The sequence below is a fragment of the Pogona vitticeps genome, chromosome 6, assembly GCF_051106095.1.
Source record: "Pogona vitticeps strain Pit_001003342236 chromosome 6, PviZW2.1, whole genome shotgun sequence".
Lineage (NCBI taxonomy): Eukaryota > Metazoa > Chordata > Lepidosauria > Squamata > Agamidae > Pogona > Pogona vitticeps.
In genome coordinates, this window is record NC_135788.1 from 89,763,989 (window position 1) to 89,791,984 (window position 27,996).

At 42.5% G+C, this 27,996-nt stretch overlaps 1 protein-coding gene across 8 annotated transcripts in view; it reads right to left on the reverse strand.

Annotated features, from left to right (window-relative positions):
- Positions 1–27,996, reverse strand: part of KANSL1 (KAT8 regulatory NSL complex subunit 1) — a 185,067-nt gene that overhangs the window by 18,498 nt on the left and 138,573 nt on the right. For 5 of the 8 annotated variants that reach the window (XM_078377828.1, XM_073004192.2, XM_020799268.3 and 2 more), the window contains 9 exons: positions 25,937–26,041; positions 20,890–21,005; positions 18,952–19,147; positions 11,653–11,818; positions 8,858–9,043; positions 6,935–7,096; positions 6,442–6,596; positions 1,826–1,947; positions 516–573 (listed from right to left, as the gene is read on the reverse strand). In XM_078377828.1, the coding sequence (XP_078233954.1) occupies positions 516–573; positions 1,826–1,947; positions 6,442–6,596; positions 6,935–7,096; positions 8,858–9,043; positions 11,653–11,818; positions 18,952–19,147; positions 20,890–21,005; positions 25,937–26,041 (1,266 nt within the window). The remainder of the gene's footprint in view (positions 1–515; positions 574–1,825; positions 1,948–6,441; positions 6,597–6,934; positions 7,097–8,857; positions 9,044–11,652; positions 11,819–18,951; positions 19,148–20,889; positions 21,006–25,936; positions 26,042–27,996) is intronic. The other 3 variants (XM_020799270.3, XM_020799272.3, XM_020799271.3) reach the window with 3 other exon arrangements.

A 27,996-nucleotide genomic window follows, 5' to 3' on the forward strand; every position in this document is an offset into this window, starting at 1 on the left:
GAAATAAGTAGTGTGTGAGCCACCTTGTGTAAGACCTGGAGGAAAAGCTATCTGCACAGTGGCCAGGACTTTCACACTGGAGTTTCATTTCTAATTGCTTTAGCATTTTTAATGAATCCATAGCATACCTGAACAAGCATCTGAATTTGGATTACTTGCAAAGTTAATCCAAACAAAACACAAGAGCATCCAACCACTAATCTCTTGGGGGAAAAAAACAGTAGGAATTGGATGTACAACACCACTTAGCATTTTATCACTGGGAGGAACTCCAGACAGCCATTCAAAGTGCCCCCAATTCTCCCCTCAAAAAGAGAACACGGACTAACCCTGGGCTACCTAAAAAAGAACTCTTCTAGGGGAAGAGGAAAGGGAGAAGATTTGAGTTGACCATGTGATTGTTTGAATGTCACCGCCATCCTCTTTTGATGAAGTGTTCTACACTGAGAGGAGGGAGGAAGATGGTGATGTACAGGGAACCATATGGAGGCTACCAAGAGAATCAGGATGATTACCTCTTCATTGTCTTCATCTGGGTTCACCTTCAGGGCACTGATATCCACCACGCGCCAGCTGCAACACAGGGCCACCAAAGTACAGTTAGTCAAAAACTAGGTGGAAATCCCCCAGTACCCCACTCTTATGAGGGTAGGCATCTTGTCCCTGAGGACAACAGGAACAATTTTGCACACAACAAGCAGTTTAGGGAACCGTCACCAGAAATGCCTGCCGTTTATGGGCACAGCCCATAATGTTTTGCATTAGTTTTTAAAGAAGTTAGAAATCAACCATTATTTTGGAAAAAGTAATACATTACTCTTTTCCTGTTTTTTAAAGCAATGCAATTTTCCTTAAAAATAGAGGGGAGGAAATTACTTGCTTCTCTGCAAAATCAGTATTTTGGAAGTACATAATAAATAAACATTATTTGCTATGCATTTTTGAAACTACCATCATTATAAGTTATTAAATTACTTCACAAACACACAATCATTATGATACCTCCAAAAGGAACACATTTACTAGTAATGCTGTTACTTGTGACATTTTATTTCCAAGATCTGATTAGCGGGGAGGATATTTTATATATTTCTACTTTTCCCTTCATCACAGATGCGCCCGAGGGTACCTCCTTTTAGCCTAGAAGGTGGGTAAGATCAACACAGTGTTTTACTCAAGACCACCCAAGGTGGCGTCTGGGCCAAGAAAGCTCAGCCAGGGAAGTGCAAGCTCCCCTTCGTATCTCTGACTCTCACTGCCTTACAGAGCCTAATCTAATTCTCAGTATGGCTCCCTCACCGAAAGCTGAAAAAAGTTTTTCAGGTTTTTCAGTTCCAACAAAACTACAGTGGTATCTCGCAAGACGATTACCCCACAAAACGTTTTTTTCGCTAGACGTTTACTTTTTGCGATCGCTATAGCACCACTGTACACATTCTGGCAGCCCTAGAACATCTCTGGCTGTTCTGAAAGCCACAAATCTTCTCAGCAGCCTTATCTCAACATCCTGCATTATCCCATACTGTCCCACTCTTATGAAGATATGAAGCTGCCATATAACCATGACACGCACATCCAGATGGGGGTGAGGAACAGAAAACAAAGCAGTGTAACATGTGCTTGGCTTAGGCAGAGGAAAGAACTGAGGAAAAAGAGCCAAGGTGAAGGTCTACAGATGCTGTGATCTCTGCCATGCCTCTGCAGCAGCAGTTAGCCCATTCCTGAGTGGCTTCTGCACAGAGAACTGCACTACTAACCCATCTGGCTAGATTTGGAGCAACTAGGAGACCAGGAAGGTTGAAGACGTTACATCTCTTGGACGTACCTTGGTGTGATGATTTCCTTGTACTGCAGCTTTTCTACCCGGGTTGTTGCAGCTACTGACATAGGGATGACAATGTTGTTAATGTCAAAAGAGCTTTCCCCTCTCCGCCTCCTTGGCTGCTGCTGAAAAGCAAACACAGAACATGGAAACAAACAAAATGTGAGATGAAACGGGAAGCCATTCCAAGGCCAAGCACTGGCACTAGGCCAGGGGGAAAGGCATCGCGTAGGGTGTCCCCTCACCCCATGTGGGGACTCAATCAGACCAAGCAGCTGCCATTGGAATATGAGCCACAAAATACACACCAGAGGAAATGTTGTACCATGCTGCCTTCCAGCCAAGTTGGGGAATCCCTACTGCTAGAAATGCCAAGGATGATGATCAGCTCAATTATCTTGGCCTCTATTTGTTTTAAATATTCAAAGTAAATGAGAGTTATCCATTGCATACAAACTCAGGGCTCCTGGCTTTTTTCTTTCCATGCCGTGATAAGCACCTATGTGAAACAACATAGGAGTTACCATTTCTAGACAGAAGGATTCATGAACTTGTTGTTCTAGCTAAAGATGGCAGGCACTGTAGCTTTGGAGCGGGGCTGGATAGAGGACCACTACCTTAGGTCATCTCTACTGTAAAGAGAATCTCAAGAATGGAATACTGGTGCCCCATTTTGCCAGTATCAGAAGAGGGAGAATGGAGACCTCCCCAAAATGCAATCTCGAGTTCTATGGTCGTATCAATTTTATGGGAAAATCAAATGAAAACAATCACACACTCTTATATATGGGGGGGGGGGGGTAGGATCTACCAGAGGGACAATAATATCTGAAAAACCTCTAGACCTTCCCTCTTAACACATTTTCTGACTGTGCATGTGCCATAACTGTAACCATGTCATATTTTACCCTTAAATGTGTGTCTTTTAAAAAAAGAACTGATATTCAGGCAAGCCAGCAAACTAGATACATTTCTAAAAGTACAGATCCTACTACTTCCCCCGCTCAACCCACCCTCCTAAATCTCAACGTGTGGAAGTTTCTCTACATGTTCTCTCCATATCCATAGCAACAATGAGTGTTTAGCTAGTCTGCACATCTCACACATTATATCTTAATAGCAAACTTCCTGCGTGTCAGGGAAGGCTGCTTCTCAAGATTCCACTATGCTCCACCACCAAAAACATCCCCCATGGCTGAACCAACCGTGTGACAAACACATGGCACATTTTTTTTTGTGGGAAAGGCTCACAGGGAGGTATCCCTAGAAGTTGCCTCTCTCCCATGCCTGTTGCTAAGCAGCTTTCTAAAGTTCCCCAATAAAGTGCTATTTGCCATTCTTTTTTAGTTGTTGTTTTAGTAACTAGGACTACATCGACATGTGCCTTCTAAGTATAATTTACAGACTTGTTCCATTTTATATCAAATGACTGTCCTCTTCATTTAAAGCCAAGACAGCAGAATTCCTTTTCTTCCAACCTTAAAGGTCTAGTGAAGATTACTATGTATTCAGATATTGTTTTAGTCCCACTTATCTAAAGAAGAGATGGTTTTTGAACTGCTGGAGAGTTGAGTGCTTTAGGTCTCCGGCTGCCAAGCCAGAGGTTGAGAGTTCAGTTTCCTGTTCTGCCTCCTTGACAGGGGTTGGACTTGATGATCCATAGGGTCTCTTCTAGCTCTGCAGTTCTAAGATAATGTTGGCTTTAATGTTCTTGGCTTTAAATTATGATTTCCCTAATGTCATATGGACACACTGAACTGTTATAAGGGGAAATATGAACACAATTAATTTGGATTTTTAAAGTATTAAAGCTTTGCCTAACTTGCTTCCGTAGCATGGAACTAATAAGGCACAGAAGTACAACTAGTACCATCAAAAACAAAAAGAACAATAGTTACCATTTTCTCATTGTCTTCCTCCTGCCCCCCCAGTATGAATCACATGGATAAAGCTGGGTAAAGACTGAACGCATGCATCTATGGCTGTTAAAATTGCACTTTAATCATACAAGATGACTGACATAAAAGATAAGGTGGAAAGGAGATGTATAACATACTAGGCGATTTACTGGCCCTCAGGGCAGCCTGCTAATGGTGGGGATAGGATTGTTACACCCATAGAAATCTTAACACTGATTGGCTAAGCACAAGTCACCTGATATGCATCAGAGGGCTCTCTATTATTTGGGTACTCAAGAGATCCAATGAAGTTATGCATCAGCAGGAGCCAATGAGGAAGGAGCTACAAACCTCTTAATAATTTCAACTACTCCTTTCTCCTTCCCCTACTCTTTGAATACACACAATCTAATAGAGGACAAAATTGTGTAATTTTATTGCACTAGTAATGATACTACGCACAAAACACAGTGCACAACAGCAGCCTAAAATGAATAACAATTATGGAAACTTGCCTAACATTATTCAGGTATTTATACATTTGTATCCTAGTGTTTTCTGAAGGATTACCCTCAGAGTGGGGAATGCGTGATACCCCACCTGACCCTGGTTTAGCTAGACCAGTGGTTCTTAACCTTTGTTACTTGGATGCTTTTGAACTGCAACTCCCAGAAACCCCAGTCAGGACAGCTGGTGGTGAAGGCTTTTGGGAGTTGCAGTCCAAAACTCCTGAGTAACCCAAGGTTAAGAACCAGTGAGCTAGACTACAAATCTCAATGGACCTAGCCAATGTACCCACAGGGAAGAGATGGCATTTACAGTACAACCATATTTAGAGGATGCAATGTCCCCCACACACAACATGCCAAGCTTTTAACAAATAAAAAGAAATATGCAATCAAAGCCAATAAACTGCCTCCTCCAAAAGTTTGTCTGGCCTTTGCAGGAACATAACAGAGAAAGAAGTCCAAAAGGATCAACTTTTCTTCCTGTTGTGTAAGTGCTTCCAGGCACAGGAAAAACAAAAATAAAAACCATTTCAAAAATCTACCATCTAAAAGCATCAAGACAAAAACTCAATGAAATGTTATTTCCACATTCACTACCAGCTTACCCAAGAAATCATCTTAGTTTGTTCTGAAGATTTTGGCTCTGGTAATTCAAGTCTCTGAGGAGAAGTCATTCTAGCTAAAAGAGCAACTAGGAACAAACACGCCTCTCTATACAGCCATGTCTCTCTATGGCTTGCCTCAGTATACTCATGGAAAAGGCAGAGGTGAAAGGGTGACCACTTTTCCAACCTGATGTTCTCCAGATGTGTTACTCTACAACTCCCATCAGCTCCAGGCAGCTTGATCTTTGGTCGGAAAGTCTAGAAGTTGAAGACCAAACATCTGAAGGACTAACTGTTGAGAATTACTATTCTCAGCTACACAAGGTGCAACAGCTTATTAGAGAAAACTGGTGGCTGTTCTATGTCTTTCCATGTCAGAGACAACGATCTTACTCAGGATATATAATCATGTCTGGTAAGCACATTCTAGACCATCCAAAACTTCCCTTGTTCCTTCTAGGAATCTTCCTGGTGTTTGTAGCTACATCATTAGATACATGCATTTGTACAGCTTGTAGGGCTCAGCTCCATAACCAATCAACCACTGACTGGAATCTCATTGTTTAGTGTAGTAAATCACACTAGAATAGGCCCTTTGAATCAGTGGGGATTTGGTGAATCAACTCCTTCATATCTTCCACTGATTCAAATGAGCCTAACTCAAATTGCAACTTACTACACTAAGTAACAGGATTTTAGCCGCTATTTTTGACTGGTATGTTTCCCTGCTACAAGAGACCCGAGCTTCAAACTCAAAATATGCTGCTGCTGCTTCTGCAGTGGGGATTTCAAACCCCTGACCCTGGCTCTACAGCCATCTGCTCCAACTTACCGAACTAACCAGTCAAAGCTACCCTTACATCTATTTTATAACACTGCCATTAAATTATAAAAACAGAAACCAGATGAACTTCACTGACCTTGTTCAGCAGCTGGTCCCAAACACAAAAAGGTAAGTGGCCTCCTAAATCTCAGCACTATTTGTACTGAGTGACAGAAAAAAAAGCACACACCTTTTCTGTGGTAAACAAGGTGCTTCTCATAGACTGCATATGGATTACCAGAGCAGTCCCTAAACAAAACTTTTTTTCTTTCCAGTTAGAAAGATATCAAAATTCTGCTCAATTGAAGTTTTGAAAAGAGCCCTTTCCCAGGCTAAATAAAAATTGGGAGGGGGGGGGACATAACAAAATTTCCAATCACATTCCTCAAGAGGGCAAAAGACATCAAGAAAAAAAAGGTGATGGTGGAATCAGAAGTGCTGCTAAGATCTTGGGAGAGGGGGCACATGTATTCCCAGGACCTCTGAAACCTGACCACCTCTGAACTAGTTCCCATGTCCACCTGTAACTCAAGCTAGAGGTATACAATTTGAAGGAGTGCACACTCTACTCCTCTCTATACTTGTCTGTAGCTTCTTCTGCTTCCTGGAATATCCTTGTGCCTTGTTTTAGGTTAAAAGTTCTTGGGGGTGGGGGGGAATGACAGACTTTGCCTCCTGTATTCCATCATATATTGTGCATAGTGAAGGAGGTAAATAAATACCACCCTATCTCACTGAACACTTCTTTATGAAAAAGACCCACCATGCGCAGAAGGGTACTTACAGACGCATTAGAGGTGCCCAGTGAGCTTGCACTGGCAGGCGGGAGGGAGTTTTCCGAGGAGGTGGACAGCTGCCGCACGAGGGGACTGTGAGCTGTGGAGGCCATGGTGCTGGACAGATAGCTTGGCCCTCCAATATCTGTATGATGCTTCAACACTATGTGAGAAGGGAGCAAAACAAAAGGGAGAAGACAATGAACAGAATAAATAATGCTGGTATTGTCCTAATGATTAGCATCAACCTGCAATCAAACCATCTAAATCAAAGAACCCGAGAGTACATGAGAGAGAGAAAGGGGAACCTCCTCAAGTAGGATCTCCTCCTAGAGGAGGAAGCTGTTCAAAAGCACACATGGAGAGAGACTGCAGCATCTTGCACCACGGCCCCCTTGGCTTCCCCCAAAGCAGCAAGCACCCTTCTCCGAAGCTGGAGGTAAGGGAAGAAGAATACAAAACCCAAGCTCTCCCGGACAGACCTGGCTGTGGCCAGCCTACCTTCACTTCTCTCGGAGGAGCTGTCCCGCAATCGCTTTCTCTCATGAATTGGAGTCAGGATAAGCGAGCGCTCAGGCGCTCTCTCCACCTTGGGAGCAGCCCTTAGATCGTCTAAGGACTGCCTGTGTGCCTTGTCTGGCTCGGTTTTGTGATGCGAGCAAGCTGAGGAGTGGAACAGAAAGAGAGCCATGAAAATGCCCTGCTTTCACCCTCTCTTTTCCTGGCTTGCAGGACACAGCCCTCACTACAAGGAGCCCTGCTGCTGAGACCAGAACAAAACCCTGGGAGCTCCCGCTCAGCTTTACTGTGCTTTTTGCTGCTGCAAAAATGCAGGGCAGGCCCTTTGCCACAAATGCATCTCAAGTGAACAGCCAAGTGACTATTCATACCTGTCTACTCCTTTCTTTGCTGCACATCGCTATCTCCTGTAGCATGAACACAGCTGCTTATCATGTGACTTGACAATTGGGCTGGGTACCTCCTATAATTCCTACAGTGTGTTCCAAGGCAGTGTACATGGCTCTCCTCCTCCCCACTTTATCCTCACAACAAACCTGTGAAGTAGGTCAGGGTAGGAGGGAATTGGCTCAAAGACAAATAAGCCGAAATCCTCTTGCATCTATTACATCTGGGTAAAGGTGACATTACTGGCAGGGGGCAATTTTTTGGTAGTTAAAAGAGTTCCAGCTTTTCTCTTGCAGCTCTTACGCATGTTTAAGCTCTAGAATATTCCGGAGATCTCTGTGCAGGTTAACTAACTCATTAGTGTGCATTCACAGAGACTACGAAAAAGAAGGAAGGCATTTCTTATTACTGAAAAATCCTCCCCTGGCCACAACTTCACTTGGTGGTGGTGATATTCAGTTATTAAAGCCTTCCAACTTTTATCCTGCTACTCCTATGTCATAAACAGATTGTTAGCTGTGTAAACCATGGGAGAGAAGGTGGAAGTCTTTAATTATCATAACTCTCCCCCGCTGGTGATGTCATCACCACTCCAGAGGCGTAACTTATATGGGACAATTTTTGCCATATGCATTTCATGGTTCGGTGTAGACCAGAACCTGAATCTAATCTCCCAACTCATTGTCCTTCATTTTAAAAAGCAGACATGACGTTCATGTCCTTTTTGCTTCCAGAGTACACAGGAATCCATAGGCAATGAAGCAGGATGTTGTGTTACGAAGTGTAAGGAGAAAGTGAGTAACCACTGGGAAAAAATTTTGTTCTCTAAATTCTGCTTGCCTAAGAGTGTTCCCTTTACTGGCAGATGGAAGCAGATGGTAATTGAAGAGCTGCTGCTTTGATCTTGGGGATCACCAGATCTGCCCACAATCACTCTCACTGTGGGAGAGTCCCATAATCAAAGCAGTAACTCTTTAATTACTGGCAATCTCCTATGCCAATACATCATATATGTAACAACTAAGTTCATGACCTACCTTTCCAGCTGTATCAGTTATATACATAACATTCCTGATGCTCAGAAATGAGTATCCCTAGGAAATAGAGGGCAGGACATGCACCTATGTATCAACAAATTCATTGAGAAACATGCAAAACAAGGAATTTAATGCATAGGTGACTGTGGGATTCTTGGGAGTTGCATTCCCACCATCTGGATAACAGTAGATTGGGGAAGGCTGAATCTGCACATTTTTTAAACTTGACTGGCTCCCTTCCTGTAGGGAGGACAGACAGCAAGAGTTGTGCCCAAGTAGCAATGTGCATGCATTGCAAGCTCTCAAAGACACAGGTCAATTATGAGGGCAGACAAAAGTACTTTATTATTATTTCACATGTTAATTTCTGGCATCAAACTGCATTCTGTGGCATCACACAAGTCACGTATACAGTATGGCTCTGCTAAGAGACACTTTGGATCATGCCTGTCAAAACAAGACCAAAACTGAGATAACTTACTAGCTGCAGCTAAGAAGGTATTAACTAGTTTGTGACGATCCTTGCGCGCAGAGTCAGACAGGCCACTGGGAGGCATGGTTGGCCGATGCTTCAGCGTCAGCTTTTTGGGTGGTTTGATTTTCTCACAGGGCTTGTTCTGCAGCTGGGATTTCAACATGCTCTGGAAATGCAAACTCATTGGTACATCTGTAGAGAAACATATACAGAGAGACAAATGAAAACAGGAGGGGGTTACTACAAAGCAAAGTGTGCTGCTTATATACTGCCACACAGAAAGTGCTCTCTGGGCAGTTTACAATTTAATTATGCAGTTTACACACTGACCTCCCCCAGAAAGCTGCGTAATCAATTTACTGACCTCAGAAAGAGTCAACCTTGAGTTGGCTACCTGAGGCTGTGGGGATTGAACTCAGGTTGTGAGCAGAGTCTTGCCTGCAGTACTGCAGTTTAACCACTATGTCATAAGACTCTGCATAGTATGATGTACCTTTATTTGTAACCCTGCAAAGGGGTTCCCAATAAACACACACACATTGTGCATGTCGCAGAAAAATCTTCTCTGAATGTGATTTGATGAGTCAAAGAGGGATCATCAAGGACCTGCAGCATGTAGTTTTTGTGGCAGAGTAGTGTGTGGTGCATAAGATAATTTTGCAATAATCTAACATTATTCCTGCAACCAATCCCTTAGAAACAAACTCTTCCTTCTACTAGAGGCAGGACTTCAGATTATTCAAGCAAGCCAAGGATGGAGATAATCAGGAGGACACCAACCAATCAAACCACCATCCAACCCTCCCTCCTTCCTTCTCTCAATGCTTCTCTAAAATATGGCCCAAGGAAGCATGGCTCTTCAGATGCTGTTAGAATACAACTCCTATCAGTCATAACTTGCATAGCTATTGGTCAAAAACTGTTCCCCACTCCTTCACAAAAATTCTTGAATGCTTTTAAAGCTTCTGCAATATTTTGTGTATGCTCATGCAATCAACCTCATTTCTCCCACCCCATTTTTCCAACCATTTATCTGTTTTTCAGTAATACATTCTGCCCAATAAACTTTAAGAGAAAAAGGGAAAGGAAAAAGGAAAAGGAAACATTTTAATGGACTCTGACAACACACACAGATACACAACACAAATCCTGAGTCCCAGGAATAGAAGCTGCTAATTTGGTCTAATAAACAAGGGAATTCTCTGTAATGTCTTCTGCACAGAAGTTCATGGGGCACCCACTTTTGTTTTTGTGTCAGGGAAGTGTCTTCTATGCCCCTATTTTTCTATGATTTTAAGTCTTAATACAGTAGAATTTGACTGCTGTTTGCATTTATTTCAGTGTCATGCTGTGTTGCATTTTGCTTATTCAGCACAATTCTTGTTTGCATTTATTTTATCAGTGCTAAACAGTTATCTCGGCATGCAAGTACTTTCAATGAAATCAATAAAAATGGTTACTATGGATAGAAGCTTAGGAAGGTAAGAAGGCCAGTTGAACAACAAGAGAGCAGCTGATGAGAGGGTGTGAGCTGGAGATATTAATAGAAAGAAGCTTAAGTGCCAGGCTGAGAAAGCTCTCTCTCTCTCTCTCTCTCTCTCTCTCTCTCTCTCTCTCTCTCTCTCTCACACACACACACACACACACACACACACACACACACACACACACACACACACACACGCATACAGAGAGAGAGAAAGAGAGAGAACATGTATTTAATATGATCTAACAATTATGGCTTCAGCCTTATCCACTGTTGTGTTGAGAAACAAGAGGAAGTAAAAGAGGCATCCAAAAGGGTTGCATTTGAGGGTGTACGGTGATTTTCTGCATGCATGTAAGAGAGAGAAAAGTACACTGCTGATTAACAGAAGCAATACTCTGTGATCTGCTAGTACAGCTGAAAATGAAACCAGATAGTTTTACTCTCCCTCAAGCTCCCTGATGCACTGTCAGCCAACATACGACTGCACCAAAACGACATTGTGACCTGCCGAGAGAGAGAGAGAGAGAGAGAGAGAGAGAGAGAGAGAGAGAGAGAGAGAGGCAATTTTCCCTATCGGTCCAAATGTTTCAAGAGCAGCAGGTCTTTCCAGAGTCCCCAGATGGCGCTCTTTTAGCGGTTTTTAAAGGCCTGATTAACATCCTTTTCACCAAGGTTGTTATGATGTTATTACGTCATCTGGAAATTTCCAGTCAGATATCAAGTTGTCCAGACGAGGGCAGAGCACCTCATGAGCCAATTCACACTGACTGAAAAGAAGACCCAGTTGAGGGGAGGGAGGGAGAGAAAGAGAGAGAGAGAGAGGGAAGTGGGAGGAAAAGATGCCTGCTTGCCTATCTGTTTAAATCATACCTCCTGGATCTCCCAATAGTGCATGCCATGTAGAATAGCACTCAGCAAATTAGGTCAGGAATGCCCAGCAACTGATGCCAAGGACAGCCAGAATTCTTCCCAGGAACTCACTTACAAACTCACTCACTCAGTCACAAACTCGCTGTCTTTTTTTTTGTTGTTGTCTAAAAACTGTCCAATCACTGTAATTTAGGTGGGCTTGGCTGCCTATCTCTATAGATTCAAAAACGAAGTATGTGTATCAGGTGGGGAGGACCACACGTTATCAAACTCGCTTCTAATTCTAAAGGACCACTGCCTGGGGTCAGCAATCAGCATGCATGACAGGATAAAGGAAGTCCTCTCTATTAGTCTTGAGTGCTGCTTCCAAACTGGGCTTGGGGGTCAGCATTATACTGTTCACAATGCATAGAGAGAATTCCTCTCATTGCCCTAGTCTTACCATCTGGGAATGAGAGAACAGGGTGGATGCAGGAGTCCAGCTGCGAGAGGCGCTCCATCAAAGGGGCTTCATACTGGATTTCTGGAGGCACTGAGCTCCGGGTGCTGCAAAGAGCACATGAGGGGTTCATGTCACAGCTGCATCGCCCCATGCTGCTGCGATGGACCTGGAGTGAAAAAGGGTACAGGAAAGGTCTGAGTACCTGGACAACAAGAACCAGCGAGAGCGAGATTTGTGTAGCTGTTCTGGTAGAGGTCTGAGAGATTCTGGTTCAAATCCCCACCAAGACATGGAATTCTTTGGAACAGACATGTTCTCTCAGAACTTGATTTACTTCGCAGGGTTGTTGTGAGAATAAGGTGAGAAGAATAAAAGAGAGGTTACCTACTTGTAACCATGGTTCTTCTAGTGGACCTCTGTGAATTCACACAAGTGGGCTTCTTCTGCACCTGCGCAGGACGTTTCGGATGTTTCTAGAGCTTCAAAATGATTTTACAATAAGATACCCCCTTTGGAGCGCAAGCTCCGCCCCTCCGATCTTCCCCTCAGTTCCTTCTATAGTCCGCCGCTATCAAAGTAGGATTGCACCTATTAGTAGACAACGTGATGGACAGAGGGGAGGAGGGGAGGGATTGTGTGAATTCACAGAGGTCCACTAGAAGAACCATGGTTACAGGTAGGTAACCTCTCTTTCTTCGTCGTGGCCTCTGTGAATGCACAAAAGTGGGTGACTGACAAGCTCACCTACCGGATGGTGGGATGTCACGGTAGCAGAGATGTCAGGATAGCTCTGCTGAAAGCAGCATCATTCTCTGCCCTGACATTGAGGCGATAGTGTTTCACAAAGGTCGATGGACTGGACCAGGTAGCTGCTTGGCAAATGTTCTGTAATTCTATTCCACGATGCAGAGCAGTCGATGTTGCTCTAATGGAATGAGCTTTTAGTTGGTCAGGGATTGACTTGCCCGAGAGTTCATATGCTAGTGACATAGTCTGAACTATCCATTGGGATATGGTCTGTGCCGAAGCCGGAGCACCTTTATTAGGGCCGTGATAGCATACAAATAATCTAGGCGACTTTCTGAATTCTCTAGTCCTGTTGGTATAAAAAGCTAAATCTCTTCGGACATCTAGCATGTGGAGCTTGCGCTCGATGGATGTTGATGGGGCTGGAAACAAGGTTGGTAATATTATGGGTTGGTTCATGTGGAATTCGGAGACAACTTTGGGAAGGAATGATACATCAAAGTACATGGTGACCTTGTCAGGATGAAATTGTAAGTATGGGGAATCTGATCTAAGAGCCACCAATTCACTAGCTCATTTCACAGATGTGATTGCTACTAAGAAGACCATCTTCAAAGATAATAATTTTTCATTGCAGGTAGCCATGGATTCAAAAGGAGGTTTGGTAAGAGTATCTAGAACTAATTGTAAGGACCATTGGTATGCAATTTGTTGAGTTGAAGGTCTGATATTTTAAAGAACTTTCATACATTTTTTCAAAGTGGGATGGGAGAAAAGTTTTGATGCTTGAGAGTGGGGTTGTCGATGTGCTACAATCGCTGATATATAGACTTTGATAGTAGAATATGACAGTCCAAGGTCGAGTAAGTGGAGAATAAAGGTGAGTGCAGTGGTGCCTCACAAGACGAGCGCTTCGTTTAACAAAGAAATCGCATAATGAAGAAGTTTTTGTGATTGCGAAAGCGATCGCAAAACGATGTTTCCTATGGGTTTTTTTCGCTTTGTGATGATCGGTTCCCTGCTTCGCTAACCGATTATCGCAAAACGAAGATTTTCACACAGCTGATCGGCGGTTTCAAAATGGCCGCGGGTTTAAAAAATGGCTGCCCACTGTTTTCTGGGACGGATTCCTCGCTGCACGGGCAGCGAAAATGGCCGTGTTATGGAGGATCTTTGCTGGACGGTGAGTTTCAAGCCCATAGGAACACATTAATCGGGTTTTAATGCGTTTCTATGGGCTTTTAAAAATCAATTTACGATGTTTTCGTTCTACAGCGATTTCGCTGGAACGAATTAACATTGTAATGCGAGGCACCACTGTATTGTTTTAAGTGAGACTGGGTTTGAACTTAAATTTTTAAAGTCAGTAAAATTAGTGAAAACTTTCCACTTGTTCTCATAGAGTTTCTGTGTGGAGGATTTCTGAGCCTGATCTAGGATTCTCTGGAAGGCGGGAGTATCCTCCACACTCAGAGATGGGATGTCTGGATGTAGAATCAAGCTGTTGTTCTGGGAGAGAAGATTCGTTAGTGATGGTAAGTGAAATATGTCTGATGCCATTTTCTTGAGGTGGGTGAACCATGGTTGACGTGGCCACCATGGAGTGATATGGCATTTGCTCGGCACTGAGTGATCCTGATGACTGTTTTCTGGATCATTACTACTGGAGTAATATATACAGCATTTCCCGTGTCCAATCTATCATGAATGCATCTCCTAGATATTTGGGATCGATGCCAGCTCTTGAGCAGTATCTGGGACATTTGGTGTTTTCCTGTGGTGCGAAAAGATCTATTGATGGGTGCTCCCGCATTGACGACAGATCATCTGGAAAATACGATTGTCCAATGTCCATTTGTGAGTTCGAGTTGGTAGTCTGCTTAGATGATCCTCTATGTAATTTACTTCTGTTGAGATGTGAATAGCCACTGGGAAGATGTGATGTAAGTAACACCATTCCCGTAGATCCACTGTGAGGTACAGTAGGGCTAGTGAGTGGGTGCCTCCCTGCTTGTTTATATAGTACATGGTCATTGTGTTGTCTGTGACTAGTTGAACAGCTTGCCCTTCAATATGAGGTAAGAAGGCTTGAAATGCTTTTATTATGGCCAATATTTTGAGGTGATTTATATGTAGTGATCTTTCTTTCCTTGTCCACAGGCCACGTATTTGGAGTTCTTGACAGTGCGCTCCCCATCCCGAGGGACTGGCATCGTGGTGACTTGACTAGATAATGTTAAGGGCTTGAAGGGTCTGCCAAGGGTCAGATGTGGAAGGAATGCCCACCAGGTAAGTTGGTCTGCTAATTCTGGTGTCACCACTAGATGTTTCGACTGGTGGTCTATCATGGGGTCGAATAGGGATAGAAACCAAGCCTGTAGTGTTCTCATTTTTAGTCTTGCATGCGTAATTACTGCAGTTGTAGAAGCCATCCGTCCTAGTAGATGTAGGGCTTTGTGTGTTGATACCATTGCATGAAGCTGGAATGGACGAATGCCATGCTTTATTTTGACAATTCTTTGTAGAAATATGAATGCTCTTGCCTTCATGGAATTGAGATTTGTGCTGATGTAACTAGTCGTTTCTGATGGTTCTAGGCAAGATTTGGTGTAGTTCACCTTGTGTCCTAGTCTTTGTAAGGTGTCTAGGGTCATCTCTGTGGTTCTGGCAGTATCTTGATATGAACAAGCTACTATCAGCCAGTCGTTGATGTAAGGAAATATGGCAATTCCTCGAAGTCATAGGTAGGTTGCAATTGGCGCCATACATTTTGTAAATGTCCCTGGGGCTGTCAATAGTTCGAATGGTAGGGCACAGAATTGATATGTTGTGTTGTTGAATCAAAATCTGAGGAATTTTTGATGAAGGGGATGTATCAATATATGGAAGTACGCATCCTGTAAGTTGATGACCGCGAACCAGTTTCCCTGTGAGAGAAGGGGGATAATGGTATTGAAAGTTAGCATATGGAATTATCTGGGTCGAATAAATTTGGGGTGAAGTTCTCCATCCTTCTTTGGAACGGTAAAGTATTGAGAATAAAACCCTTCATTAATTGCAGAAGGTGGGACTCTGATTATGGCTTGTTCTTGAAGAAGTGATGATATTTCTTCTTGTAGGGCTAATGAAAAATCATTTTTAGTAATATTGAATGGTGGGGTTTTGAAAAATTCAATGAACAGTGATGCCTTGACTTGCGAACGTTTCGAGTTACGAATGGCTTTGGTCGCAAAATGTCGCTTCGACTTGCGAACGGAGCCTCGACTTATGAATGAAAAAAACATTTCCTGCCCTTTTTTTTTAAACCTAAGTTCATCTTAGGTCAAAAGAAGAAGAAAAAAATAATCCCCCTAGTGGTAGAGTACAGATTAACCGGCTTTGCATTAGTTCCTATGGGAACTAATGCCTCTACTTACGAATCAGCACTTCGACATACGAACGAAAAACAGCCTGAACGGATTAAATGGTTTTCAATGCATTCCTATGGGAAATCTTGCCTTGACTTACAAACCTTTTGATGTACAAATGCTGTTCCAATAGGGATTAAGTTTGTAAATCGAGGAACCACTGTAATATCCTGTTTGAATTATGGATAGAACCCATTTGTCACTCCTTATTTCTTTCCATGCCGGTAGAAAATCATGGAGTCTTGTTTGGAAAGATGCTTGTAAAGGGTTATGAATATTGCTTACCCTTTCTTTGCTGTTTTCGAAAGGGCTCTCTTGCTCTCTGTGGTTGCTGGGTTCTGAACTGTGATGTCAATGTAGAGGTTGGTAGGTAAGGTCTTTCTTGATGTTGTTGGTATGGACGAAAGGACTGCCGATAGTGGTATGACTGTTGTTGATAATATGGTTCTCGGTATGAAGGACTTTGGTATATAAGATTTCGCTGTCTTTCTGAGTTTATGATCCATGCTAGGTAGCTGCCCGCCCTGATGATCGAGGGCTGAAAAGGGCTATGGCCGGGCCGGAATGTACATCAGCCTGAGACTGGAGACAAACTGGCAATTGAGTGTGCTGCTTGTGCCGATGTCAATGTATGGTCTTCTCTATCTGAGGAGACTGGTGCCTCTAGAAATGACTCCTCCAATATCGGTGAAAGTAATGAGGCCGGTGGAGGTTCTATGATGGTTGTCTTTGACATTTTGTTTGGTTTTTTGGTTTATCCTTATCCTTTTTCTTTTTTGCAGGATCGTCAGAGCGGGTCTGGGCTTTAGGCGTGGGGGTTGAGCCGGATTTAGATGACTTTTGTGACTCCAGATTTATTTGGGACTGATGTCATGCTTTACACGGAGTGAGTTGCTGGACTAGATATGGGTCATGTTGTTTCAGACCAATTTTGCTGTACCGTTGATGGTGAAGCCCCTACTTCCATAGTTGGGTTCAGGGTCTTTTTGTACAAATAGGATTTAAGACACTGAAGTCGTAACTTGCAGGTTTTGTCAGCTTCTTACAATCAGGGCACAATTGGGTTTGGTGGTGTTCTCCCAAACAGAATAAACATTTGTCGTGCCAGTCAGTAAGAGGTATTTTCTTTAGGCAAACAGTGCACCTCTTAAATCCTGGAGAGGCCATAAACTTTGGGAAAATTTGGGGGGGGGGGCGGACCGTCCGGGAGGGAATGCGGGAAAGCGAAAACTGTTGTAAAAGGGGGAAAATAAAGTTCAATTACTACAGGAAATAACTAACAATGATCTAATTGAGGATAATCACAGTGAAGAATGATTAATTTCAAGAAATAATAGGTTTACTTTCCTTTCTCGATCGCTCTAGTGTTCCTAATTTACTGACCTCGCGGTAGAAAAAAAGGAACTGAGGGGAAGATTGGAGGGATGGAGCTTGCACTTCAAAGGGGGTATCTTATTGTCAAATCTTTTTGAAGCTCCTTAAACTTTCGAAACATTCTGCGCAGGCACAGAAGAAACCCACTTATGTGCATTCACGAGGCCACGATGAAAAATCATACTGATTGCTCTGACCTCACAGAGAAAAGGCAGGATATAAAACTAATACATCAACTAGAAAAAGTAGTTCATCTCCATGTGCTTATTTCAGGTACAGCCACTGTATGGACCTTGAATTAATCACCTCAGGAGGTGAGCCCTATGTAAGCCAACTGCTATCAGTACTGCTGAATGAATACAAGTTTGCATTACTCAACAGTGGGCTGAGAAGCGCTATGCCCATTACACTTTGTTTGAAATAAAGCCCCTTGTTTCCTGTTAACAACAATGAAACTGGTCTAACTGACTTAGTGGCTAAATTACAAAACAATTAGTATCGAACAAATCAATAGAAACTTGAAAAAGCAAACTAACATTCACTTTACCACCATCAAAGTTTCATTTGAAAAAATGTCTTCCCAAATCCCCCCAGTCTCCATGACAGACTCATAAAGGTGTTCTAATGTTAAACGGCGAACATGGAGATTTGGGATATTTTCATACTCTAGAGACAAATCACCTTTATCAGCACTGATATCATAAAGAGTCAACATAATCTCAGTAACACCCTTTCTCTCCAGCTCCAAAAAAGAAACTGGAATAATATTCCCTGGAAGTCTAGGTGGTTTAGTTAGAATGATCTGGTTGGGCAGCAATTTATGGCAAAATTACTTCATCTGCAACCAATAAAACCTACCTCTAAATTTGTGTCTGTTCATATAAACCGATGCACACCAGTAAATATGTAAGTCATCAGCTTCATGACTAGAACTACAAGCTTTATGTCTGAAGAAATTTCACCCCTCTCCCATTCCACATACAGAAGCTGACTGGAGTACTAGTTAAATAGTAGCAATGGAAAAGCTTCCTCTACCACACTTGAGGGTAGGAAGTCAGTTTAGAGAACAGGAACACATAACACTATCCTCCAACAGAAGGAACTGCCAGAGGCTCACAAAGAGCAGCCAAGGAACAGCTGCTGTTGCCCCCACCCAAAAACAGCCTCTGTGGTACTGCTAGATAGTAAACTCTGGATCAGGCCTTGCCCTCACTGTGCCTAATGAAAAGGATGGTTCCCACAATATTGCAAGCCAGGTACCTAAACCCCCTAGAAAAAGAATCCATTTAACAGAACACATTTTTGTTTGCAATGCATTTTATAATCCTTGACTAACTATTCTCTCAATAAACCTGAAGCACAGATGTGCTTCCTCCTGTCTTAAAGATATGAAGAATTTCAAAAGCTGACAGTCAGCCTTCCTAGAGCAGTATAAACAGTGATCAAAGCAGTATCTTCTGTCTAATCTCAAGGTCATCTGACCAAAACACAAAGCAGCTTCATGCAACTAAGCGGGGCCTGTCATCTCAAGTCCTGGCAACCTTTGCCAAACCTCACTATCCCAAGGAAAAAAAAATGTGTGCAAACTATACTGTGAGTTAAGTGGGATAATTGAAGTATAACGTGGGAAAATCCTCACCTGGCTCCCTCTTAAATAAGATAGTTTTCAACCCTGTTTAATGTTCTCTCCTCTACTATCTGAATAATCAATCACAATTCTCATTAGCAAATCAAATATAGGAAGATGACTGCCACCTTCCTCAATACTGACCTTTTTGGAGAGTGGCACCAAGCTGCTGGGTCGAACAAGACGTCGCTTCTTGCAGCTGAGGAGAGGGCGTGTGCGGGCTGCTACACAGGTTCCATCAGGAGCTGAAGACACCATGTTTAGTCTCTGTTTTTTACGCAACAGCTCCTCTGTATCTGAGCTGTCTCCCTGAGCATGCTCCGTCAAGCCTGGCTGTAGACTGCCAAGGGACAGAAATGCAGTGCATTAGGTGTTTTTACGCCATCCTCCATCATGACCTCCCTATGAAATACCCACTAATTTTAAAGACAAATCAACCAGTAAATCCATGGGGGTAGCAAGAAACTCAAACCAAGGCCTAAAATCAAATATCTTTCGTTGTTATTCTCCACCTGACATTTTAAGGCTCTTGGTCTTGGGTGGTGACACAGAAAGTTACTTTAAAATGACTGGCCCTATGGGTCCATCTTTCTCAGAAGGTTTCTACATCAGGAGTTGAAGTCATGTGAACTATGGGCCACATACAGACCACCCCCCACATTGCAAAATGCTTGATTAACAATACCTCATCTCCCTGCCCTTACCCCTTTCTATTGTAGCCTTTCCCCACCCAGTGTACTGTGGATGTGCCATACTACAGTTCCTATCACCCCCAGACACTATGGTCACGGGCTGGGTGCAGAAAGTCAACATCTCTGTAGGGCAGTTGGAAGAGAAAGGTTATTCTATTCACTATCTATCACCCTATTCTTCCTCCCTAAGCAATCCTGCCCCCAGCCTTTTCCAGTCTCACAACTAAGGGTGTGCTCTTTTATATTTTTAGATTGGCAAGTCCCTCCCCCACACCCTGAAATGTCCAGGAATCCCCAAGGCAGAGATCTGGGAGGTGCAGCCCACAAACGTTAAGTCTGCAGACCAGCTTTCCGGATTATTTGCCTCTGTCATTGCCTTCCCCAGCCTGCTTCTATTTTCAAAACAAAGGACGCCACCACAGTGCTACCTGGGCATCATAGGTCTTTCCGGGAGTTTAAAGGTGATTGGGAGACACACTCTATAGAAACCTAATGGGCAACAAAATTATGACTCCTAGCATCTTCCATGCTGAAACAGACATGCCCCTACTGGTCAGACATGTGTCAGAGGGGGTGGCTGACTGATCAGCAGAGAGGGGCATGGATGATGCTGAGACTTACAATCTTGTTGCCCATTAGGGATGCCTCCCAAAGACCTATAATGCCCAGGTAGCACCACAGCAGCTAATTTCTGAAAGGAGAAACAGGCCAGGGAAAGCAGCAATAGAGGAATGTAGCTAGAAAGCTTGTCCGCAGACATGTTTCTGCCCGGGTTATTCCTGGACAATTTGGGGTGTGTGGGTTGCAGTCCAAAAATACAAATGTAGACTTCCACTCTCAACTATTTTATGTAGACCATATGACTACTTTAAAAATGGTATAGGATGGGGTGATCAGCGTTCACAGACCTGACAACTGTTTGCTCCTTCTATAAGGGCTACTCACTACCTGGCAGGTGCATGAGACCCCACATCTTGTACTTTGCCCACCATGGTATTTACTGCTGTTAAATGGATTCTACAAACCTCTGGAAGAGCCTGATTCACACACAACTATAAACCCTAGTACCACCAAGGGACTTACTGAGATTACAGTTCACGTTGGTGCCCTCCAGAGCTGCTGAATACCCAGAATTCCTCAGTCACCATATCTTGAACTAGGGAATTCTGGGAATTGAATGCAACATCTGCTCTGTTCTAGAATAAGGAGCTCCCAAAAACAGTTCCACAGATGCTGATGGGTGATTCCTAGAAATCCCAGAGAGCAAGGCCAGTGGTCAAGGATTCTGGGAGTTGCACTCCAGGAATGTTTGGAGACCTCAAGATTAAGAACGACTATTCTAAAGTACATATGCATATTTCTCTCAAGAGGGCCTCTTCAAAAGCCTTACGTGTTAATGACTCCATTGACAGGTCTTGGTACTCCACAGGTTTTGGCAGGTAGGGACTCTTGGGTATTGCCAACGGATGTACAAAGGCTCTCTGGTGGCTGAGAGATGCATGTGCCCTGTGGTAGAGGAGAGAGGAAGAACCCCTGTCAGAAGTTGTATGATTCCTGGGGAAAGCTAACAATTCCAGACCTTAACATCACACAGCACTAAAATATCACTTAGAGTGATCCGGTACCCCAAGGTTTAAGATTACTGCCCTTGCAACAGCTGTTTTTTTGTGTGTGTATGTTATGCAGCAGGATGGCTGACAATTTCAAAATCCCTCTTGAATCTGGAAACACCCAAGGAGACAGTGTTCAGCTATCACAAATAGTCTTAATGCAAAATTTGCTTTGGAACAAAAGGAGGGTAGACATATTGGTCTTATTTTAATTTTGGGCTGCCCACTGTCACTATGTAACCTACTTATTTTTATGGAAAGAGCTTCATACTGAAGGCCCCCTTCCTATATTAATTTCTGAAAACACATGGACCAAAGGAAGACTGTGCCAGAATTAACACATCTTGACATTTCCCAGAAAACATGCAAGCAAGGTTCCCTGTAAGCCAGAGGTCCCCAACCCCCGGTCCATGATCCGATGCCGGGCCGTGGCGTAAGCCAGACCGGGCAACGGAGACAAACCTAGCACTCACTCATCCCTGCACAGCTGATTTGTGCATGCGCGTGCACTCCAGCGCACCTGTGCGAGTGCTGTGCCACTGTTTGCGCATGTGCACGAGTACGCCCACACCCATACAAATGCCGTGTCGCAGTTTGCATGCATATGTACTCATTCACGCATGCGCACAGGGGGGTGCCCTGCCTTCCCCAGCTGGTCCATGGGGTGAAAAAGGTTGGGGACCCCTGCTAAGCTGCAGAGCTGTACAGGCATGTAGTACTGCAACCCCTTTGCACCCACAATGAGTGTTTTCCTGTCCCTTTAGTCATGGCTGGGGACCCCATGTGGAGGACAGAAGCGCATGGGGGAGTGGAATAGCACGCGCAAAAGAAGCCCTGCCAAGAAGAGCTGAAAATTAGAGGGAACGCCGCACATAAGCCATTAGAAACAGATCCAGAAAATGTACAACTCTTATTGGGGGGAATACTCTTCCATGTAATTATTTTCACCCATTTTAAGATTGTTCACACCCATTTAAGATTGTTCAGAAGGCAACCTTGAAACGCTAGTTTAAAAAAAAATCTTTCTTTGCTAACCTTAAGAAAAAACTACATTGTCGGCTCTCACGTCTGAAAAAAAAAAGGAAACCAGCTCTAACAGCATTGTGATTATTTATTTAAATGAACAGTTCAAATGAAGCAATAGTTCACAAATGATCTGAGACTGTTCAGGCTGATATATTTTGGCTCAAATATACAGTATATAACGTTCTATAGCAATGTATTCATTTTTAATGTATAATAGAAAAAATGAATAATCGAATAAAGTAATACATTTATGTATCCCAGATACTTCATATTATGTTAATAAAACACAACAAATCCACAGAACAAATCTAAACATATTAAAACAGGGCAAAATTTAAAAATGGCAGAGGTAGACAAAAGACAACCCAAGTACTGTACTAATTCAGACCTCTAATGTTTACAAGAGGCAGGTAGGTTTATTAGCTACAAGAAACATGGTAGAAAATTTTATGGCACTTTAATGATGGTCATATTTGTTATGGCGTAAGATTCTGCAGATCAGAATCCACTTCAACAATTTCACAAACTATCCTTAGGTACACAGGTGTACAGAAAAAACAATGCAAACAGTGGGATCAGGCAGAAAGAAATAAGATGCAAAAATAATACACCTGTCAAGTGAGGGCAAAACTTAAAGCATCTGATGAAAAGGAATCTAATATATAAAAAAGCATTCTATAATAAGTTTGCTACTTTTATAGGTTTTATTCCCAATCCTGAAACGGCTACATGACTAACAAGTGAACTGCTGAGTTTGCTGGCACACATTGGCCACAGAACAGGCTTCTACAAGGGTTATATACATAGCTGGATCTGTTCTGCTAACCTCTACACATCAAGATTTTTTGCACACCACAGGAGATATTATACAGGGACATTATTTATTTGCTTCTCAAAAGCAGGTAAGGAAACAAAGCAGCTAGCTTCTTTAGGGCCAATCCCATCCGGCCCCTCCCTGCAGCTGATCACTTCTGTGTGAAGACAGAATAGGGGAATCTCCCTGCTCAGCCAATAAGTGGTTGGCTGCATGGGGAGGCAGAGAAGGGTCGGCTGGGCTTCTGCTGGGATTGGGGCACTGCTACTGAACAAGGATCTCAGCGCCACACAGAGCCTATGGACTGGCCAGTTCTGGGGGAGGGGAATTGGGCCCCAGTGGCATCTGTGGTGCCGCAGGTCATATTTGTATCCCTGCGATACGACTACGAAGTGCCCGTGTCTAATATCAGCCTACATGTTCATGTTAGACTTGGAATCAGCAGGGAAGTCTCAAAGCCCATTAGCATTAATTCTTCCAGCATATCTCCAAAAAGGATGATGGTCTATTATGGCTCTAGGTAATTTGCATGTATAAAATTACACAGTCCATTCTGTAGCACAGCCATTCTCAACCTTTTTTTGCCACGGTCATAAACACAATAAGAAAAATATATAGGCTGAATCAGGATTACATCATTAACAAACCTTACAAGGGTGTGTGTGAAGACCTGTTTACAGTCTGTGGCCCCATTCAATGTGCCAAGGTCGCCCAGGGGGCCATATGACACTTGTTGAGAATGTGTGACTAGCACATTCAACTAAAGAAAAGTTCAGTGTTGTTGTTGGGAAGAATCCCTGCTGGAGGATCACTGTCAATCAAACCAGGCTATGTGGTCCTGTAAAAATCAACCCAACTCTACCTGTAGATGCGACATTAATGAAATCTGCCATGCAACCTCCACCAACTGTATCCAAAACATGTCATTACATTCTGGAATAGCATGCATGACATCAAGGTCCTTCTTCATGCCATCTCTAGTGAGATTCCCAACTATCCTACTTCCCTATATTCTAAGATAGTTAGAGACATCTCATAGGTACTAGCATTTTTCGGAAATCAGGGCAACACTATCAGATTACCTGTAGATTATGGCAAACTCTGCAGGCAAAAGTTTGCAATCTGTCCTGTATATGTATGAGGTATTTGCATGTAATAATGTGCAAATGGTAATTTCCATGTTAATCATGTAGGATCAAAAGCATGAAAATTAGCTACAGTCCGTAGGGTGCACAGACAAAATGTAATGTGGTTGCAATCGTGCAACTTGCCTGGCCAAACACAGCTTTACAGATGCTATTACAGACACTGTTGTAGCATAGATACCACTTTCCTTAGCTAGGAAATGTGAAGCTGACTTACAGAGAGCCTGACTACTATGTAAGAAACAGTACTGCCTGCTCTTGGGTCAGACAACCTGTTAGCCTTCCAAAGTCCTGAACTACAATGTCTGTCAGCACCAAACATCCTAAGAGCACAGGTCTTTCCTAGCTTTGCTACCAAAGATGCCACAGATTTAAACTGGGACCTGACAGTCAATGAAAAAAAGGCCTGTCTGAAGACAAAAGTCTTTGCCTGCCTGCCTGAGGTAGGACAGTGAAGAGGGGACCAGCCAGACTTCCTGTGGAAGAGAGTGCCACAATTTGGAAGCAGCAACAGAGAAGGCTCTCTTTCATTTCCTCAGCATTTACTTGCCTGCAAGTGGAAAGCAACCCTAAGAAATGTCCAGGCACAGCTGGAAAGAGACTGAAATTTTAAAACATTAAAATAAATAAAATGAGCTCAAATGTTAGAAGTTTGAAAACTGCAGAAGAAAGAACCCTTGAGGAAAACAAATTCTGTAATCCCCCCCCCCCACAAACAACCACTATTAGCAACCTAATTAAAAATAGTCTTGTGCGAATGAAAGGAATCTGTTCCACCAAATTTTAAAACATTTTTTCTGGCATCCCAGGTGGCCTTCCAGATGATATCAGACTCCAATTCTCCCGCCAATATGCCATTGATCAGGGATTATGAGAGATGCAGTATAACAACACCTGGAGGTCATAAGTTGCTCATCTGTGACCCATATGATGTCTACTTTATGTAATACTGCAGAAACTGAAGGATGTAATAACAATTAACACTGAAAGTTAAAAACACTACAACGATTACACGTTTGTATGTCTCTCTTCAAAAAAAATAAAGACAGATTCTTGCTTGTGCCTTCAACATTTGTTAAAAAACACACTTATCTTTCCCATGGTTCAAACGTAGAAAATATAATTTGCATATAGAAATAATTATACAGAGACCCGAGAAAAAGAAAATGCTGCTGAAAAGAGAGCAGCAGGCAGGTCTATGCTTGCCTCTGTACAGGAGCCTAAGCACTGAGCCAAGCTGGTTTAGACCTTTGCGCATGCCAGTTTTGAATGCTCCTGCAGTTCTCTATAAAGAAACATCAAAGCAATCAAACTGGGATTTCCTGGAATACTGGGGCAAAAACAACAGAAGAGAGATAGCCAAATAGCAGAGGTTTTACTTAGATTTTTAAATACCAAAATGCACATATTTTTGCTGGACAGTTTCCCTGCTGCAGCCCGCAGGATAGCAGTAATATACACATAGGGGCTCTACAGGGAAGGAAATCAGATAAAGGAACAGAGCAATATGACATCAATATGAAAGCTGGGAGGAGGGGATGAAAGGTATGAATGAATGAATCTATTTGCAGCCAACTCATCATTTGAAAAACAGCTCTGAAGAGACAAAAGATCACACACAGAGAGAGACATTATAAACATTTAAAAATCATATATGACACTGCCAAACATAAGTTAGGAACTAACAACTGATTAGCTTGAATATATGTTATTCACCAATTATTTCAAATTGTTCAGTAATAAGAAAACATCTGTCCATTTAAGATTTATGTAACAAGAGAATCACCTGAAACTGGATGACATCAGAGAGCATTCATCAGTATTTCTGCCCTTGGTACTTACCAGTCTCTCAGTCCCAGGTTCTAACTTGACCTCAACACTAAGAGTGTGGGATGAGTCACCTAATATGGGGTCAGAGGGAGGTGCTTCACCAAGCAATATCAGGCCCTGAAAGGCATGGAAAGAAAGCTGTCAGGCCAGGTTAAGTCTCCAGACAAGAATTAAATCCATGAATACATATCTACCGGTTCTTTTTCTATTGCCTCCTTAAAATTCTGATTTACCCGGGTAGCTTCTCATAGACATTGCCTCAAACCTGGAAAAGTTATTTTAAAAACACATTCAAAATGATTAAGGCACTGACTACTAGAGCAACTTTCCTATGAAGAAAAGTTAGAATGTCTGGGGCAGTTCCGTTCACAGGGCTCAGAGTTAAACGGATAATTTCATCCCAGAAGTAGTATTGATAGCTGCCAATCTGCATGGCAAGATAATGGACACATTTATGGAAGATGGGGTGGCTAGTTACGACTGATGTGCCTCTGAACGTCAGTCACTGGGGGAACACAAATGGGAACTTGCAGTTGTTCGTGAGATTCTCGATGGCAATTCACTGGGCATTACTCTGTTTCCCAAAAATAAGACCTAACCTGAATATAAGGTCTAGTATGATTTTTCAGGATGCTCACAATATAAGCCCTACCCCAAAAATAAGCCCCAGTTAAGTGAAACCCCACCCTCCACCATTATGCAGCATTGTGCAACAACCAGGAAAAGATGACATGACTGTAAAATAAAACATCCCCTGAAAATAAGCCCTAATGCATTTTTGGAGCAGAAGTTAATATAAGACCCTGTCTTATTTTCAGGGAAATATGGTATTTAACTATGAAATAAACATTCTAAATACTTAAAGCAGCTTTGCTTTAAAACTGATGAAAAAAGTACTAAGGATGACACTTCTATTCAAAGTGGAAGTACACTGCATTTTATAGACAACTTCTCCTTTATTCTTTTTCTCTCTTAACGCACACAGCTTTTCATTCAACACTCTCCACAAACATCTACCTGAAATTTTTGACTATTTTGAAAATTTTTTAAAATGTAACCAACATATTCTTTAAGTCAACTAAACCCCTATCCCAACTTCACATTATCTTTTTCAGCTGACATAAAGAAGGCATTATCCTTTGCTGTTTACCCATACTGGTAAAATGTCTGGGCCCTCACTGATTCCTTATGCAGAGCATAAAAAGAGTTAAGACAGGTCAACAAAAACAGGAAGCTGGTATTTAGTGCACATATAGTCAAATACAGTGTAGTATCTATAAAATCTAAATATAACACATTCACAGAGGAAGAAGGCAAAAGAGGGGAAAACGGGTAAGGGAGGAGAAACGGGCACAGGGTCGGGCCGGCCAGGCTGGTGTTTATTTAGGCTTGACAGGGAAGGGCTCTTCACTGAGGAGGCTTTTTTGGCAGGGGATGAGACATGAACGGAAGGTCATTTCTGCACCCAAAAAAAGTAAAACTCAAAATGTATAAATTTTTCTCTTTTAAATTTTATCTGGTAAAGGCAGATTTACAGCCCCCTCTCATAATAATGTATTATCACCTTAATATGAATGTATTAGGGTAGAATTATATTCTGATACATAAATCTAATTCAATGTGTTTTCTTAATCCCATTAAAAATTTATTTTAATGCAAATGTGGCCGGGGGAGTCACAGGTTACTTGGCTATTACAAAAGGGGGCCACAACATGAACAAGGTTGGGAAACACTGATATAAATAAAGCACAGTTAAATCCAAATGAATTAGATATTACAAAAACTCCTAGTGTGTCACAGGCTTCCCATATTCTTACAACGTAAATGAAGATGACTAATTTGATAAAAGCATCCAATATGACATTTTCAATGCTGAAGTAATTTACAGTTCTTATGAAAGATTCTTTCCAGACATGCTGGGAAACACACATACCTCAAAAAATGTTTTGCTAAAGCAATGCTTCCTGCTTTTGTTTCCTGCAGTGGTTCCAGAACTACCATTGATTGTGAATGTGTGCGAGCACATACATTGTTTTTTTAATTTGTTTTGTCAATGGGATGAAATCACAAAA